Below are 17,153 nucleotides of genomic sequence, written 5' to 3'. Positions count from 1 at the left end.
AAGCAAAAAGTAGCGTGTGTTATAGGGGTAGCAATAAAGCCTTGTTTAAGCCTCAGTGTGTTCCGACCGATCAAGTGAGCGTAGAGTGGCCGCATTGATTGTCTATCAGCTCCACCTAACAGCCCATGTTACTACCACACGCGGCCTCAGTCCCTTCACAAACCATTACGACACTATACATGTCGCCGCTCCACTAAACCCGCCAGTTACACAAGAGTCGGACCATCTACCTGTCGATGAAGGGGTCCCCATCGCATAACCTGCCGACATGTAACCCATCCCCGCCCCAAGCAACACCAAATCCCACCCGTCCGTAAGTCGGCCGACACAGGAGCGACCGCCTCTGATGGGCCGACCGCCGCCATAAACAGAAACAGCCGACGCCACCGGCAGGAGACTATAGTCGGGTGGGGGATGCGCTGAGACAATGGGCATCCCGACACTGACTGACCGGAGAGGCTGAAATCAATACAAACGGCCCCGTCTGGCCACTGTCTCTGCCGCTTCAGACGCTCGACCGGCGGGTCGCGCTGACAGCCTGTGACGAACCTGGCATTGAGCCCGGCCGTCCGCCTTATCTCAGACAATGCGACCGCACCCCGCCGCATCCCGACCCGTCCTGGCGCGTCTCATCTCAAACAATACCCGCACCCCGTCCCCGGCTGTCCCGACCCATCCCAGCCTGTCGCGCCCAGTCCCATCCGGCGCCCGCGGTCGGAACAGCCGAGCGACGAGCGTCGGCCGTCGACCTCACCTGTTTATCCGCAGGTAGACGAGCAGTCGGGAGAAGATACGCGGCATCATCTCTCGCGGCAGCTGCATTAGGGAGTCGGGCGGGCCGCGCTGGGCGGCCGGGTCCGTCTGGCCGTGCAGCGAGCAGAACCTGCCGACACACAGAGAACCAGCGGTCAGATACGGTCCATAGGGGTGGGAGTGAATAAAATGGCGTGGATCAGTGTGGAAATTGCTTAGGAGTGACAATCAGAACACTGGACAAAGACAGACGCAAGGGGCAGGCTGGCAACAAGATAAAACATTCAGTACACATTCACAAGATACAAATCAAAACGTTAACAAACAAACAAATAAGATACAAACAAACAAAGACTTCTCTCGCGTGGATGCACATAAGCACGGCTCATTTCATTGGATAAGCAGCTGCATACATTCATGGAATGGGGCCGCGCCCAGGGGCTCAGTAAAGGCTGAAAGCCAAGTTGCAGTTGGAATGCCTTGCATTAGGCCGGTGAGAATCAAGACACAGAAGCATGCCTCACAGCTTCACAGGCCGACTAACAGGGAGCCATTAACATCACCACATTCTTTTGTATATCTAGAGAAGCCTGTGTGTCAACCTATCTGCATTTTCTGACGTTACTCGTCACCACAGGGACTGATTGTGCTGGCTCATTTTCGTCACTGGAACGAGAGTCACCATGACGACAGACATCCTAACAAATCATCCTCCGGGCCGCCGTGGCGGCGGCAGCCGCCCCAACGCAGCACAGCCCGTCAGGCTGAGGCCATCATCCCGCCTCCAAAGAACAACATACAGAGGCCTCGGGCGCCGGCGCCGCTTGCTTTGTAAAACAGCCCGGCAATGTCACAGCAGCGGCGGAGCGCAGATGTTCTGTGTCACCCGCCAGCCGGGGCGTCATGTAATAACGCCGCCACTGAGGCGCCCGGTCGCCATCGAGGCATCACCAGACACCTTCGGGACGCCATCCGGTCGCCATCGACAGCCTCCTCGAACGGGGCCGGTTCAGAGGCGCGACACCGAGACGGTCGCCTCGCTGAACACACGGAACAGCGGCGGCCCGACCGCAGAGCCATTAACATATCACCGCTCGGTTTGCCAGAACTCGGCGGCCCGGAACCGACTTCAGCCAGGCACGGCTGTGGGGCCAGCCGAGCGGGGCACTGCGCCAAACACCCCCGCCGCAAAGCTGCGGGCAGCTTCGCGCTGCGAGTGTTGCATAACATTCAGCTGTCACGGTCCGGTCACTGGCGCCGGCTCCGAGTGGTGACCTCTGCGGGTGACGGCGGACCGACGGCCGCGGCCAGCGCCGGAGGGCGGGGGGGGACGGCAGAGGTCAGTGCCGGCAGCGGCACACCCCGCGGCACGACGGACGGCCGCCGCGCCGCCCGCATCGCCAGCGGTGCCATTGAGGTCACGTCAGTCACGCCGGACGAGACGGACCAACAATCGATACAACAGGCAACAGTTCCGCAGGGCGGAAAAGTCGGCCTGCGTCGCAATCGTTGCTGAGATTAGATTCAAACATCAAAGTGATGCATCAAAATCCGGGAGGAGCAAAGGCATTCCAGCACCACCGTCTTCGACATCGGTGTCCTCGATTACTATCTTATTCAGTCTCAATCTCAGAGGTCCGCGTACAGGGGCGTAGCCAAGGGGGGGGGGGCATAGGGGCCATGCCCCCCTGGAGCCCAAAAGGGCCCCCATCGCGGTGTCATAAGTACGGTAAGGGGCACAATAACAGTAGCGAAAGGGCCCCTCGGGGCATTCCACTGGGTTCGCGGGGGCCTTTCGGGTCTGAGACCTTGCCGCTAGGGCCCTCTGGGCTCTCTTCATTGGTTATAAAAGGGCCTTTCGGGCCTGAGGCTTTGCCACTGGGCCCCTCGGGGCCCTCTCCATTGGATTCTCAGGGGCCCTTCGTAATTTTAAGGTAGTTAAGCAGATAACTACGTCATGAAATTAAGAAAATGTTGGGCCCCTTCGCTCACATGGGCCCCTTTCGGTCTGATTGGCCCCGCTGAGGAAAATCCTGGCTACGCGCCTGGCCCTGTCAGGCGTTCAGGGGCCCCTTGCGGTCCTTAATATGCTCAGAGAGTTTTCCTGTAGATCAGAGGACCCGTCACGCGCGCTCAGGGGCCTCTTCATGCACTTAGAGGGCCCTGTCGTGTACTCAGAGAGCCTTTCTGTGGCTTAGAGGGCCCCGTGAAGCGATCAGAAGCCCCTCCATGCGCTCAGGGGGCTCTGTCGTGTATTCAGAGGGTTTTCTGTTGCTAAGAGTGCCCTCGTCAAGTTATCCGCGGCCCCGTCAAGCGAAGTTAAGACCTTGCCACTGAGGTCCCTCTGGGCCCTTTCCATTGGTTGTAGAAGGGCCATTTGGGCCTAAGACCCTGCCACTGGGCCCCTCGGGGCCCTCCATTGAGTTCGCAGGAGCCCTTCAAGCCTGAGACCTTGCCGCTAGAGCCCCTCTGGACACTCTTCATTGGTTATACATACATTGGTTATATACATTGGTTATATGTAGAAGGGCCCTTCGGGCCTAAAGTTTTGCCACTTGGCCCCTCGGGCCTCGGGGCCCCTTTCCATTGTGTTCGCAGGGGCCCTTCGGACCCGAGACCCTGCCACTGGCCCCTCGGGGCCCTCTCGAGTTCGCAGGGGCCCTTCGGGCCTAAGACCTTGCCGTTAGGGCTCCTCTGGGCCCTCTCCATTGGTTGTTAAAGAGCCCTTCGGGCCTGAAGCTTTGCCACTGGGCCCCAAGGGGCCCTCTCCATTGGGTTCGCATGGGCCCTTCGGACCGGAGACCCTGCCAATGGGTCCTTCGGGGCCCTCTCCATTGAGTTCGCAGGGGCCCTTCGGACCGGAGACTATGCCAATGGCCCCTCGGGGCCATTGGCTTGAGGGGCCATTGGCTTCGTGGGTCTATCTAGCAGGGACCCATGGACTGCTTGCCCCTCAGTTCTAACATTCTTTTCATTTTTAAATATTTTTTTTTAATTTATTTGGGCCCCCTCCAAAAAAATGTGGATGAAATCCGACGACTTTTTGGATTTTGAGGGGGTTTACCTTGGGCCCCTGTAAGTTAACCCCCTCCTGGAGGAAGTCCTGGCTACGCCCCTGTCCGCGTAGCACTTTCAAAGTAAGTTCGTTCAAGCCGTGAATCTACACACCCACACACATTTTAGCAGCGCAACACAGCTCATCGCTTTTACAACAACAAAAAAAAAAACGCACAAACGTACCACAACACTTTCGGCTTTCTTACCCTGACGGTTTCATGACGTAGGGGTCTCCGCAGTCGCAGGCGCCGCCGGCCTGCGACCAGAACATGTTGTAGTCGTGGCCGTCGTGGTTGCCGCGCTGGAAGCACTCGGCGCACAGCGACATGCACGGCGAGATGCCACAGGTGCGACACCGGTAGGCCACAAAATTGGCCGTCCACACCATGCCGCAGCGCTGCGCGTTGTCGTAGCTCCGCACTGTGGAGAGAGACACGCGGTGAGTCAGTATGCTGCTCTTACAGGGCCCTCAACACGTGACATAGACTGGTGATACCTTTTAGTAAGTTATAGAGGCGACGTGATCGTCCCAACGTCCCATGGCCTGAACAATGCGGTCACGGCTGACAATTCGTGAGTTCAGCGTCGAGTGACATTTCTACATCGGCGGTCAAGGGGCATAGGGTCGTACAGAGCGCTGTGCGGCGCCATTTGTGAGGTCTTACAAAGTGCTGATTGAATACAACCACAGCGCGGCGGTGAGAACGACTCGGCGCACACGGCGCGGCGCGCAGCCAGTCACGATCGGTAGCGGGGCCGGCGCGGTGCGGTAGATACCGCCCCGATACAGCCGGTTCTGCGGGCTGACAGTGAGGCCGGCGGACGGCCAGCCCTTCACTCGCCGACACGGATACCGACCGGCGGCCGCGCCGCTCGCGTGAGCCCGTCGCCGTGACCAGACATCGGTGTGGCGTGTCGGCGTGTCATCGTCAATATGCCACGTGACGTGATGAAGCGACTGGGCCCCTGATGTCCCCTAAACACAGCCGGATTTCGGACAATGCGCCGCCGCCGACCGTGCTAAAACGGCGCTCCCAGCCGGCAGCGGTTCGCAAGGCGACTGGCGAGCATGGTCTAATTGGGACGCAAATCAACTGTTTCCCCGGGCACGCAAGACTCCACGTAAATACAAAATGGAACCTGCTAAAAGCAGTCTACACGACGCTTATAAAACTAGCAACGGAGTCTGTGGCAGTGCATCATCCGCAATGCTCCTAACGAGGTCAAACGCAGACCATCTGGCAAAGATCAGCGGATGTCTGCTGCTGAGATCAAACGGAGGTCATGTGTCAAAGTCACGTATATGAACCCACCCTCCAGCGGTATTAACAACTCATCTACCAAAATACCCGCCCGTGTGGTCACTGTTTACAACTGTACAGAGCCCCTACCGTCAGAGTGCAGTAGGCTGGGTCACGTTTACAAAATTTACTGTCATTACGTAGTGAGGCTGCAGAAGCCGTGAAGCCGTAACGGCCGTCCGGGGAGGCCATCGCACTGCGCACTGGGACAATGACCAAAAGCCGGTCGGTCGGTTGGCCTCCGCGCGGGCGGCGCTCGTTACACAACTGTAATGTACTCTGACAGCACAGAGAACCAGCCTGCAGCGGCGTGATGGTCCGCTCCGGCCCGAGCAGACCGGGCGACAGACGGACGGACAGACGCACACAAACTGTACAAGACTGGGACAACATTGGAGTCGACAACCGCCCTGGGGCGGGGAGGGGGCGGTCTGCAACTGTCTGCACACAACCAGTCCGGACTCGTTAGGCACAGACATGATAACATCCCTGCACGTTAGAGATCCGGAATGGCATCATCGCCGGCCGCAAACGATCAAAATTGTTTTATTGTTGTGAGTAAAGGGGCTAGGTCGATTGTTCAGGCATTATTTTGTATGCTAATGACATAAAGCCGGAAGGGCCTGTCAATGTTGAGCGATCTCACCTTCAGCCCATTCGTGCAAGCATGTCAAGGTAAACCGACATCAACTCATAAAACAATAAACAATAATGGTTGTGACATAGTTCAATGAGTAATAAAAGGACACAGCCATTAAAAGGGCATTAACTAAAGCTGACGATCTAAAATGATCCAATTAGGCGTGCTGTCAAAACTTTTCGCTTGCTATCACATTATCACCGCTAAGTACCCCACTGATCGCGCTCTCACATGACCGCGTTAGTTCTCGTTCTTAGTGAAACCTTTCAGACATGCAGAACTCGGGGTGAACCAGTTGGGGTGTGATTTCTGAGTCAGATAATCCCGCCCTGAGTGGCAGCACGACCCCCGGCAGCCGCGCTCCGGCCGATCTTGTTTGGGAATACCACTGCAATGTGTCACGGCTCGTAAGACGGCGTCATAAATCCGGTACCCCGGCGCGACCGGCCGCTGCTATCCCGTCATCCGCGCACAGCCCGCTGTCACGACGCCGCGCGAGCCCGGTGCGTCTGCCAGTCCCGCGTCTCCCGCCCTGCGCAATGGCACACATATTCCCGTCGCTTTGGCCATGAACGTGAACAGTAAGACACGGTTGTGCCACTTCACCGAGTCACGGATGCCGTCAAATCAATAGCTCGAGTGTCCACTCCACAGCAAAACCAAACCAAGCCTGACGGGAGAGGGCGTCCATGTATTGCGCCGGCCGCGCAGTACCGCGGCACGACGAGGGGCGACCGCAGCGCGCCGTCCGTCCGGCCGGCCCATCCGGAGGCCCAGCTGGGTCCCGCCGCGTCGCCCCCATGTAAACAGCGGCGGCGCGGCCGGCCAGGAGCGCCGGGTGACGTCACACCACGTGGGCTCGCGCCGCCCACCGGACCCGAGCCGCGCCGCGCCGAGCCAGCCGGAGCCGAGCGGGTTTGAGCACCGCGCGCCTCCTCTCACGGCCCGGCGGAGAGGAGGGCTGCAACAGCCACCCGCCCGGCGTCCGGCGCCGCTCACCGGACCAGCAGTCAGCGGCCACCCGATACCGCCTGTTGCGTCATGACCCGTAATAGCCAACGATCCGAGCCGGGTCGGGCCGCGGCGGGACGGGCAGCGCATCTCCGACCAAAGCTAGCGGCGCCGGTGGTGGGAGAGGCGCACCCGAGGACCGGAGGCCGGACGAGGCTGCCGCCAGTCCCACGGACGCAGCGGTCCGGTCCGATGAGGGTCAGGTCGGGTAGCTGCGGGTTGGCGTTGAGAGTTGAGACGCAACGGAATTTAGCCGAGGCAGTTAGTCGAAGGATTTAACGGTGGAAAATCATCGAAGACTAGCCGTACGATTACGGAAGCGTTCGAATTCCAGGCGTGAACGTGCCGCACGGCGATAGATCTGCGGACCGCAACATCGCGGACTTTTCACCGCAGGTTACGGCGGCTTCGGGAACACGCAATCAAAGGCTTTGATAACCGCCAAGTTCATGCCGCTGGAAGTCCCCGTTTGCCAATTGGCGAGAATTCCGACATCCTACCGCTCTCTGGGCCGTTTTCCAGTTCACTTCGGCTCGGTTGCTGACAGTGGCGGAGAGCTGGCTCAGCGGAGCCCCACCACCCCCACCACCGCCTACGCTGGCCGGCAGGGCCGGGTCGCCAGAGCAGTGAAGGGCCTCCTCGGCACTGCGCTGTTTGGGTGGCCGTCTCTGGTCGTCCGACACCGGGTGACACTGGCCGCATGGGGCACCGCGGGCGGGTGGCGCGCCTGCTGCTGGCCGCCCCTCGCCGGTCGTCCAGGGAGGCGCCACCAGGAAGACGGTCGGCCGTTATATAACGAGTCCGGACCGCGCCGTCGTGCTGCAGCCGCCGCCTGTGCACGGCTCCCGGTCCGAGCGCAGCGCTCCAATCGCCCGCGGACCACAGCCATGGCTCACAAACAGCGCTATCAAGCCGTTTACGGCCAGCGCTAGGCCCATCGGCCGAAATTAGTGAGATCCGCGTCTTGCATATGCCTGCACAAGCCGCGATACAGCTCGTATCTCAGTCTCCCGCCCCACCCAATTTTGCCCTACCGACGCCTCGAGCATGGTTGCCCAAAATCACACCCACTGCCCACCACAGTCGTCCCTCCACCCTCCTCTTTCTCACCTTGTTCGGCAAACTCCTCCGGAGTCTTGTCGGCGGCCATGATCCACCGCATCCACTCCACAATGTTCTCATCACTGATGGGTTTCAGCGGACTGAGGAGCTTATCTAACAGCTGGTGCAGCAGGCGCGGTGACGGCTCGCGCTTCAGAAAGTTGGCCGCCCAGCGCTTGCCGCGCCGCTCCAGCGCCTCGGCCGTGACCGGCTCCTCATCCTCCTTCACTGCCGTCTTCTTGGGGTCCACCATGGCGTCGGTGGCCGGCCGGCCCGCTCACTGCCAACACACAGAGACGGACGGGAGGGTCAGACGAGTGGCGCAGTGCGACTCGGGGGCGGGACGCTCGGGAGGGTGGCAAAGGTCACAGCCAGGATGACACCGGGCACACCAACACACACTTACTCGTTCACTCAACTATCATGGAGGTAGACATTAGTGATTATAGGGCCCATCTGTTACTGCATACAAATGATAAGACGCTAATCTTCCTGCAGAATAATGATAAGCTTGCGTCGGTGGTCTGATGCGCAGTATTCCGCAAACCATAACTAACGTGATCAAAGCTACGAGGAAAAGAAGTTTCGTGGCCCGGCATAGCCCGCGCCGGCGCTGGAGGCATCGTTCGAGCATCGCTACCAAGGCACGGGGAAGGGGATGGGTGTGACGGCCGGACGGGCGAGCTGGCACCGCTCCAAGGCAGCAGCCGAGGCAGCGCAGGCCCCAGCGTATATTGATGATGTTGGAAATGTGATATGCAGCCACAGGAATAAAACAGACACTAGACAGCAAAGGACAGAGCGGACATGGCATGGACAATAGACAGGGATGGTCCAGGCCTCAGATTGGCGGTGCAAAACCTAAGCGACGGTATTTATAAATACCGAAAGACAAAGAACGGTGGAAATAGCCCTTTGTCATATATAGCATAATATTCCCGGTGTATAAAATCGATGTTATCTTTGCTTCTGCATTTAATGGCCATAGATCCATGGCCATACCAAACATCGCATTAACCTTGACCTAACGGACCCAATTCCCTGTACTTATAGTGGTAGGTGTATTTTTGGACTTTGTCGAACAATGGCCCAACGAATCCAGCACGGACCCCGACAGACCCAACATGGATCCCGTCGGGCACAGGCGAGGACACACCATGTCCGTTGTGAAACCGACGCGTGTCCGCGGAACCGATTCACCATTCCGACCATCTCGGCCGACCTTCGGGTCTTTCCCGATCGTTACGGCAGTTCGGTGAAGCATTTATTCGCCGTCGATCGCTCCCCCGCCGGCCGCCACCGCGGCGGATTATGCAATTATACAGTAAAATTAGCCACTCAGCACATGCCGAACGATCATAATCCGACAGGCGGGACGAATGAATGGCCACGGCGCGGGACATACCCTTGACATAGCGTGCCGCATTCTGCACGATGATCGACCCTCAGATAGGCGGACAACAGATAGCTCAATGGTTGGTTGATAAGGGATAACAGCGGGACGTGCGGCCAAATAAACGCTCCAAGTTCGATCAAAATAACAGCATCAAGTCACCGCTCCGCTCGACCCGCGAATCCAGACGGCCACACGGCGGGAGTCCAGCTGGCAGTGACGCCAGTGACCGATCGAGTCGGGGGTAATTAGTCTGACAGAGCCGCTCACCAGGTCACACTCCGTAAACTCTGTCACTCAGTCAGGCGGCCATTAGGCCAACAGACTGTTAGTTGAACGCGATCACAATCCATCAATCACAGAGCAGGCTGGTGTTTCTCACAGGCAGCAGACGTCTCCAAAGCTGCCATAAACTGGCATCCCGGCCACACAACGGCTTTGTCATGCACTTTCACTGGTTGTGTACATACATCATATTGCGTGTTTATATCGCTATTTCATTACATAATACCCCACGACGCCAATCGGACGGCTAACGGAGCAGCCCAAACCGGCTTACTCGTACATGGGTCACTGCAGCCTCTGCACGTCTCCTCTCATCAGTCGGAGAGCGGTGCATCTGAACGAGGGGGTACCCATGGCCGCGAGCCGGTCCTCCGGTCACCTCCGAGTGATCGGCGGCCCATCACGTGTCCGACAGGACCCGCGCCCGCCGGTCCGGCTCGGCGGCCGGCGCCCAGAGTGGAAACCCATGTGGCCGACGTGTATCGGACGGATCATCGGGAGGCACGGCACGGCACCGGCACGTCATACCGGTCACCTCAGCGGCAGCGGGGGGGGGGGGGGCGGCCCGGCGCACCCCACCGACACGGACCCAGGACCCGGCGCAAGCCACCGGCCACCCTGCAGCACCCAGCGATAGCCGACATATGGCCGGATAAACGACCCGCAGCACGCCGTCAAACAGTCCAGAATTCAGCCGAAATCACCCCGATCACAATTATCCCTCAACAAATGTCGACGTTCCCTGAAGTGAAAAGAAAATCTCTCAGCCTCCAGCTCCTACCGATAGCCAATGTTTAATCAATGACTTCAGTGAATCTAGCTGGCCACAAATGTCAATTCACATCACCCAGCTGCCTGACACGGTCGACAAGAAAACCGCGGGCTGCAAGACCGCCCCGCCCGCAGCAGGGGTTCCTGTCCTCGGTCGGCGGCTGGCCCCTGTCGGCCGGTCGGCAGGATTTCGTCAGCCACACGTCCACTAATGAATGACCGTCGACCGGCAGCCGACCGGCAGCGGCTGGGCCCTGTGGCCTTCCTCGGAGGGACGGAGAGTGAGAAGAGGCGAGAGAGAGATGTGAAACTAGCGCCGGATCGAGCCGAACCGCTGAGAAACAATGGTTCCAGTGAAACATTCATGAGAATCGAGAAATCTTTGAGATAAGGAGGAAACTCTGGCAGAGTGCGGCCGACACAGAAGTGCTTGTTCAAGCACCCGTGTTCAATAGCCATCACTCATCAGAACTACGTATCAATCGGTCACCAGCGAGCCGTACCATCTGCACCGTGACTCAGTCCCTCACGGACCTCCTGCAGCAGGACTCCGTGACCCCGCCGTCCCCATGTATCCAAACCGCGATCACGAACACCGGGCATCCCTGGGGCCGCCCCTCGGGTGAGCCGAGCCCGAACGCATACATCCATTGACAATGAGAGTTGGAGGGAGAGTGCGGTGACCCGCAGTGTGCCCCTGACGGACAGATGTGTGTTCGGAGGTGGAGCAGTGCCAGCCTCGGTCAGTCTCCAGCTCCGCTCGGCGGCAGCAGATGGGTTACGATACGGAAGCTCGAGAACCCTGAGGTCACAGCCGAGAAGTATGTGTGTTTGAGGATGTGTCGGGCCAGCGGATGTTCCGTGTCGGCCTCAGTCTGCCTGCCAGTCTGTCTGTAGGCAGAACGGATGGACGGACGGCGCGCACACGGCCGTGGAGTGTAGACCGACAGATTCCAGCCGCCGTGGGACAGTCGCTGGCCCCGCCGATACTGCGGTGAGGGCGAGGGCGAGGGCGAGGGCGAGGGCGAGGGCGGCGCGGGTCGCCGGCCTGCCGCTGAGGTCAGCCGTGGTCAGTGACTCAGGGGAGAGGCCCTGCCCTGCCCGTCCGTCACTCAGCAGCGCCGCACGACCCCCGCCTCAGTAATGCAGCACGGCGCTCATCACAGCACAGTCATCACGTGGCTGGCGCCACACCGTGCCGAGCAGCGGTCCACGTGACCACGTGACCAGCCATCAGCTGACCAGCGGTCCTCGCTCCAAATACAACCGCTCCGTACAACGGCACAGTCAACACAATCCGCCGGCAAAAATCGCCTCAAACGCGAGTCGTCCCGCCATGTAACGCTGCTCAGCCGTGAGGCTCGCGGGCGGCACGCGAAGTGGAGCTGCAGGATAGTGCCGTAGAGCTGCAACATTTGCGCCTGTAGAGGCGGGCTGTGCCGACGGGAGGGACCTTGGTCCGGACGTCGCGGTCGGCGTACGGCGCAGGACTACTTCCTGTACCGGGAAGTGTGCCCGGTCGGCCGGTGCCGTCAGCAGCGGTTCGGCGGTGTCTGCAGTGAGCTGTTACCGGTGTCCGCGGCAGCGGAGGGTGCAGCCGGGACCCGTGGTCGGGTCGGAGCGCCGCCGGTTGGAGTAGGTCACCACCGGTGTCTGATACCGACACGGCCCGGCCTTCCGCCGACGAACGGTACCCGTCCTCCGCTGCAGCAGCTCCAGACATTCCGGAGAGCTGCCGGGTGTGTATCCTTCCGTCCAACGGTGACTCTTCCATCGTCAAGGGCGACCACGGTGCCGAGCCTCTACCATCGTCACCTCACAGAGCGATAGACGGGGCCATACGGCGGCAACAGCAAACACTGCACACTCAGACAGACAGGCGGACCGCGGCACTCACAACACACGGCCACTTTCCCGCTCCCTGCAAACCGATAAAATGCGGCACGTCGGTATTAATAAATCATATCAGTCGGCGAGTCGGTTTCAGCGAAGAGGCGGATAACCAGGCTCACTGTTTCCGGCGAAAACTGACCCTTCCCATGCCAGCGCTCTATACAATTTCCAAACACATAAATCACGGATTAATGAGGTGTTTTAAAAACAGTTCAACTCGGCCAGCAGTTGGAAGTTTTGCCTAACGTCAGTGGGCGACTTTCGTGTCCATTCATTGCCGTCACACCCCTGCTGTTCAACGAACAAGCCGGCAGCACAATGCGCCAGGCATCCACGGCATTCAGCTCACCCACTCAGCCCGAAACCAAGCTACTCGGCGGGCCGTGTTCCCCAGCACGGCAGTCCGCTCCTGGCTGTACGCCTACGTCAGTCGAGCTAATGACGTCATAGGACCGTACCGGGAGAGATACAGGGAGGAGACGACCGCGCGAGCCGGGGGCGCCCCGCCCGCGCCGTCCACCAGCTTCCAGTTGGGCTTACATGGTCTGGCGCCGCGACGAGGGCCACATGTCTCGACTGAGGCGCAAAAACAACTTCATCGTTTGTCTAGACATCAGCAGGCGCCTGCTTAGTCATTGGAGCTCATCAGTCATCTCGGGGCACGGCTGCAATCGTGACCAGTATTTGCGTTAAGGAGGCACCGTAGATTGGAGAGTCACTCCACTGACAGTGACGTCACTATCAGCCCACGAGCGACGTGCACGTGCACCTGCCACCAATGTCATTAGCACCCCAGCTCTGAGAGTAACAGACCCATCGCCGACCAGCTAGACTCGCCCCGCACTGAAAGAGGAAGGCAGCTCGCAGCCGCTGTTGAGCAGCGTGTCAGCGCGCAGCCCTGTAAGCCCAGCTTTGACAGAATCCCGAAACACGGAGCGAGTGTCAGGTCAGGACAGGTCAGGAGGCGACTGTCAAAAGGGCAAGGTTGACGCTCGGCAGGGACAGAAGCCCTTGCCTTCGACAGCTCGGAGGCGGAATTAAGAAGCTGCTAGGACGTCCGTTGGCCGATCTCCACGTGATTTTGACACCTGGGAAGTGGCTACCGCTCGCCCTCAGGCGCTACTGCTCGTCATGAGCCACGCCTGCACGTTCCCCATCCCTCCAGCGGTAGTCGCTCCAATAGAGTGGCTGCACTCACACAGCAATATTCGCTAATAAACAGGCGCTCTCAGTAATTGCAGGGTAGAGTTAACCGCCAGTTAGTGATGTCATCAGTTAGTTAACTTTCCGCCCCATTACCGAGGCATTAGCATTTTTAGCTTCTGAGCCATTTCGCCGACTGTTTGGGACTGCGCGGTGTAAAATCCCACACGGCCCGGGCTATTTCAGTCGGCGGTGCGCGCAGCCGGCCGGCCGACCCGTGACGGCCATTGTCACCCCGTCACGAGCCACGCGGAGCGTCACGCAGTCGTCACGGAGCGTCACGCAGCCGTCACGGGTCGTCACGCACTTGTCACGGGGGTCGCTGCGCGATGTGATAGGGTGACGGTATCCACCCGGTAACGGCAGCCGGCCAGGGAAGCCGGCGACCACAGCGGTGCGTCCGCCGCGCCGTGCACTCTGCAGCGTGCACAGTGCACACAGCGTGCGGTGCATAGCGCAATGGGTGAACGTCCGCGCGCGTCACGGTCACGACCAGCCGGCCGGCCGCGGTCGGCGCTGCGGTGGACGGACTGCCTTCACGGTGCTGGCGCCGCGGCTCGCCGGACTGCAGTCGGCAAACACTCGGCATCTCCGCCGCCCAGCAGACCACACAGAGGTGCGAGGTCCGGGGCGGCTCCACTCGGACGCGGCGTCAGTCACCGGTCGAGGACCACCAGACGTGAGCCGACTCAGCCGGGACGGGATGCTGGCTCCGTCACGGTGGTCACGGGCGTCACGGCCGGCTGGTGACGGCTCCGTCAGCTGGCCGGCCCGGCGCGGCCCGACGTCAGGTGGGAGCGGCATTCCACGGCTGCCATCCGCCCGGCACACCGGCGCGGCGCCGCCTCCCAAACCAGTCCCGACGACGGGACACTCTCATCACACAGACGCACGGAAAACTACGGACTGTTACACGGGCTCAGCGAAATACCGACAGCCCATGACGGTGGACGTATGAAATACTGCAGCCCAGAGATATCTGACAATATGGATGGTGTCCACCTAAAGCTACGGCGCATACTTCCTCCGAATTTGTCGAATTCTGTTATGAGACGGGCCCAGGTAGCCATCGCGCGGGAAGGAACCATCAACTCAGCAGCGGCGCCGCCTTCCTCCTCGGCCGGGCGCGCCAATCGGCTCGGAACTGCCGGACCCGTCGAGCTGTTTGTGCACCGGTCAGCCCCCCCCCCTTCATCCGCCAAAACACGGGCCAGCTGGCGCGCGCGGAAGGCTGCACCGCGCTGGACGGGTGCCCGATGCGGCAGCGCGGCGGCGCGCGGTGTAGGGGTCGGGTTTCGGGTCAGCCACCTGCTGCCACTGTATCCAAAACAGCCGCGCCGCGCTTCACGCTCCCGGCCGGCGCGGTCCGCCGCTGCCGCAGTCTCCCCGGACTCGCCGGCTGCCGACTCGGACCGAGCAGTGACGTCAGCGACGAGCCACCGGCCCAGCGCGGCGCCGCGGTCGTTGACTCGCGGGCCGGCCGCCGCGCGGCGGTTAGGGGACCTTGACACTGGAGTCGGCCGGCAGCGGCGCGCACCTCCGACAAATACAAAACACAGCGGCCGCGCACCACGTGGCAGGGGCGGGCCCGCTCGGCGGCGGCCATCGGCACGCGGGGCGAGGAGTCAGCGCGGCGGCGGGCTCGGCACCTGTCCGTACCTGCGGCCGTGCCGGAGCTGGGTGCGGCACAGCGGTGGAGGCGTGTCGGCCGCGTGTCTGCACCGTGTCATCGGCTCGGCGCCGCCACGTGGTCCCGTCTCGTCACGCACGACATGGAGCTGGCCGGCCGATCGCACGCCGCCGGATCAAAGCGCACCGCATCGCACAATCACCCAGAATCCACCAACGTCCACCAACGTCTATCGACGTCCACCAACGTCCGCCAACGTCCGCTGATGTCCGTGAACGTCTCCAGGGCCGAGGACGTCGTTCGCTCGCGGCGGCCGTCCGGCCGTTCACCTCACTGCGACGACAGCGGAAAGCCGGACGATTTTTTGTTGCCGCTTTTTCCACGCGTCGCTGTAATGGGTTAATCAGTTTCGTCCTGGGCTTGGACGGTTTGTCCTATCACCTTTCCTGTCTTGCCGATCGGAGAGGCTTCCTGTCGACGTTCGATTGGTATCGAGCGACGGCGAACATCCGGCGAGCGGCGGTGGTCAGCTGGCCAGCTCAGTGGCTCGGCCGCGGCGCACGGCGCAGCCTGATATCGAGCGGGCGGGCGGGCCGGCCGACTGGTGCGGCGGTGCAGAGAGCGTGGGTGGGGCGGAGCAGAGGGGGAGCAGAGGGGGGGGGGCTGCACGGCCCACAGCAGTGCCGGTGGCGCCGGGTGGCAACAACAGTGCGGCGGGCAGGTTTAGCGACCCCAGCCGTGCGGCCCGGCCGACCCCGCGTGACGGATACCCCGGCTGACAGCGCGGCAGTCATCTATCTCCGTCAGAGCAGCTTGTTCGACGTCTGAGCCGACCTGGCAGCGGGCTCAGCGACTAACAGGCTGTTACATCCTGGCTTGCGCCAAGCTTGGCCAGCTTGGCCAGGCGCCCACCGCGCCCAGGAGGGAGGCAGCCAACGGCCGGCTCCGTTCCGTGCTCCTGACTGCTCCTTTCAGCCTTCGAAACGCTCGCTGCATAGATGCTCCCGTCCCTGGAAACACTTCCAATGAGACCTCCCTCGGTAGTTAGCTCTCGGAGACAGCAGGTGCGGCCGGTCTCGACGCAGCTGGTCCTCTCCCAGCGCGGCGCGGACCAGCAGTGCCGGTCCCCGGGGACCGCCGCGGCTGTCGGCCAGCCCAGCTCCGGCTCGGCCGACCCACCCCGATACCACCCACAGGCCACGGGCCAGACACTTGAGATGTCGAGAGGTCGCGAGTCAATTGGCTCTTCAGGTAACGAGCCGGAAAGCCGACCTAATTCGGTGGTGCTCTTCAGAAGACAAGCAAACCTACACTGTGGTCTAATATGAGATCAAACACTCGTGATGCAGTCGAACTACAGAGACGGCCAACAGTGGCGGACACGTCAGCGCCGACAATCCTCGGAATGTGGCCATGTTTTCGGTGTTTTCCAGCGCAGCCGCCACCGCAGTCTCTCCCATTGTGTCGCTGTACCGGCGCCGGGCGGCTGTTTTTGGCTCTCCGGCCGCGCAGCTGTGGTAATGAGTCACCGCCACCGCAGCGGCAGCAGCAGCGGCACGGACAGCCGCGACGGCCGCCGACCTGTTGCTGGGGTGGACACAGGCTGCCGCGGCGGCGTCACCGGCCGGCCGGGCGGGTCCGCCATCACCGCGGACCGCCCACTGCACTGAGCGGTCGGGAGGGGTTCACAGCGCACGGCCTCTGCGGACTGCCGCCGGGATCCCCGCCCGTGATTCAGGCAGGTCTGCACACCACAGACAATGCTATGAAAAACGACAGCGCGCGCACGACAGCGTGCGACACCGACTCGCACTCAGCCTGACAACAGACGTGGAAATCCGGGCCCACCACGTCACCTGGACAAATCATACCACCTCCACCCCCTGTCACCCTCCAACTTTGGCAGGTTGCGTTGCGTGCGCGCAACACGCAATACCATCGTACCAGCGTCCTGCAGCCATGCAGCAGCAAAAACGCTGACCAACACTTGTCCCCGCAAAAGTACACCACATTGAGGATAAAGGCGGCCAAAAGTGCTGCGTCACTCGGTAACGCCACGCCGCGGCGCCGCGCGGGAGCAGACAGGCCCGCTCCTGTCCGGCATCTCCCGGCGGC

The 17,153-nt window shown here is 61.1% G+C and overlaps 1 protein-coding gene across 3 annotated transcripts in view; it reads right to left on the bottom strand.

The window, feature by feature from the left end:
* The window catches only part of LOC122393803 (E3 ubiquitin-protein ligase ubr3-like), a 70,848-nt gene that overhangs the window by 30,989 nt on the left and 22,706 nt on the right, over nucleotides 1-17,153 (bottom strand). For all 3 annotated transcript variants that reach the window (XM_043390186.1, XM_043390188.1, XM_043390187.1), the window contains exons 2-4: nucleotides 7,873-8,143; nucleotides 4,017-4,230; nucleotides 755-883 (exon numbers count right to left, since the gene is read on the bottom strand). In XM_043390186.1, the coding sequence (XP_043246121.1) occupies nucleotides 755-883; nucleotides 4,017-4,230; nucleotides 7,873-8,116 (587 nt within the window). In that variant the 5' untranslated portion in view covers nucleotides 8,117-8,143. The remainder of the gene's footprint in view (nucleotides 1-754; nucleotides 884-4,016; nucleotides 4,231-7,872; nucleotides 8,144-17,153) is intronic.

The sequence above is a fragment of the Amphibalanus amphitrite genome, unplaced genomic scaffold (genome assembly GCF_019059575.1).
Source record: "Amphibalanus amphitrite isolate SeventyFive unplaced genomic scaffold, NRLGWU_Aamphi_draft 000554F_arrow, whole genome shotgun sequence".
NCBI classification, from domain to species: Eukaryota; Metazoa; Arthropoda; class Thecostraca; order Balanomorpha; family Balanidae; genus Amphibalanus; species Amphibalanus amphitrite.
This window is presented reverse-complemented; position numbering and strand designations above follow the sequence as displayed.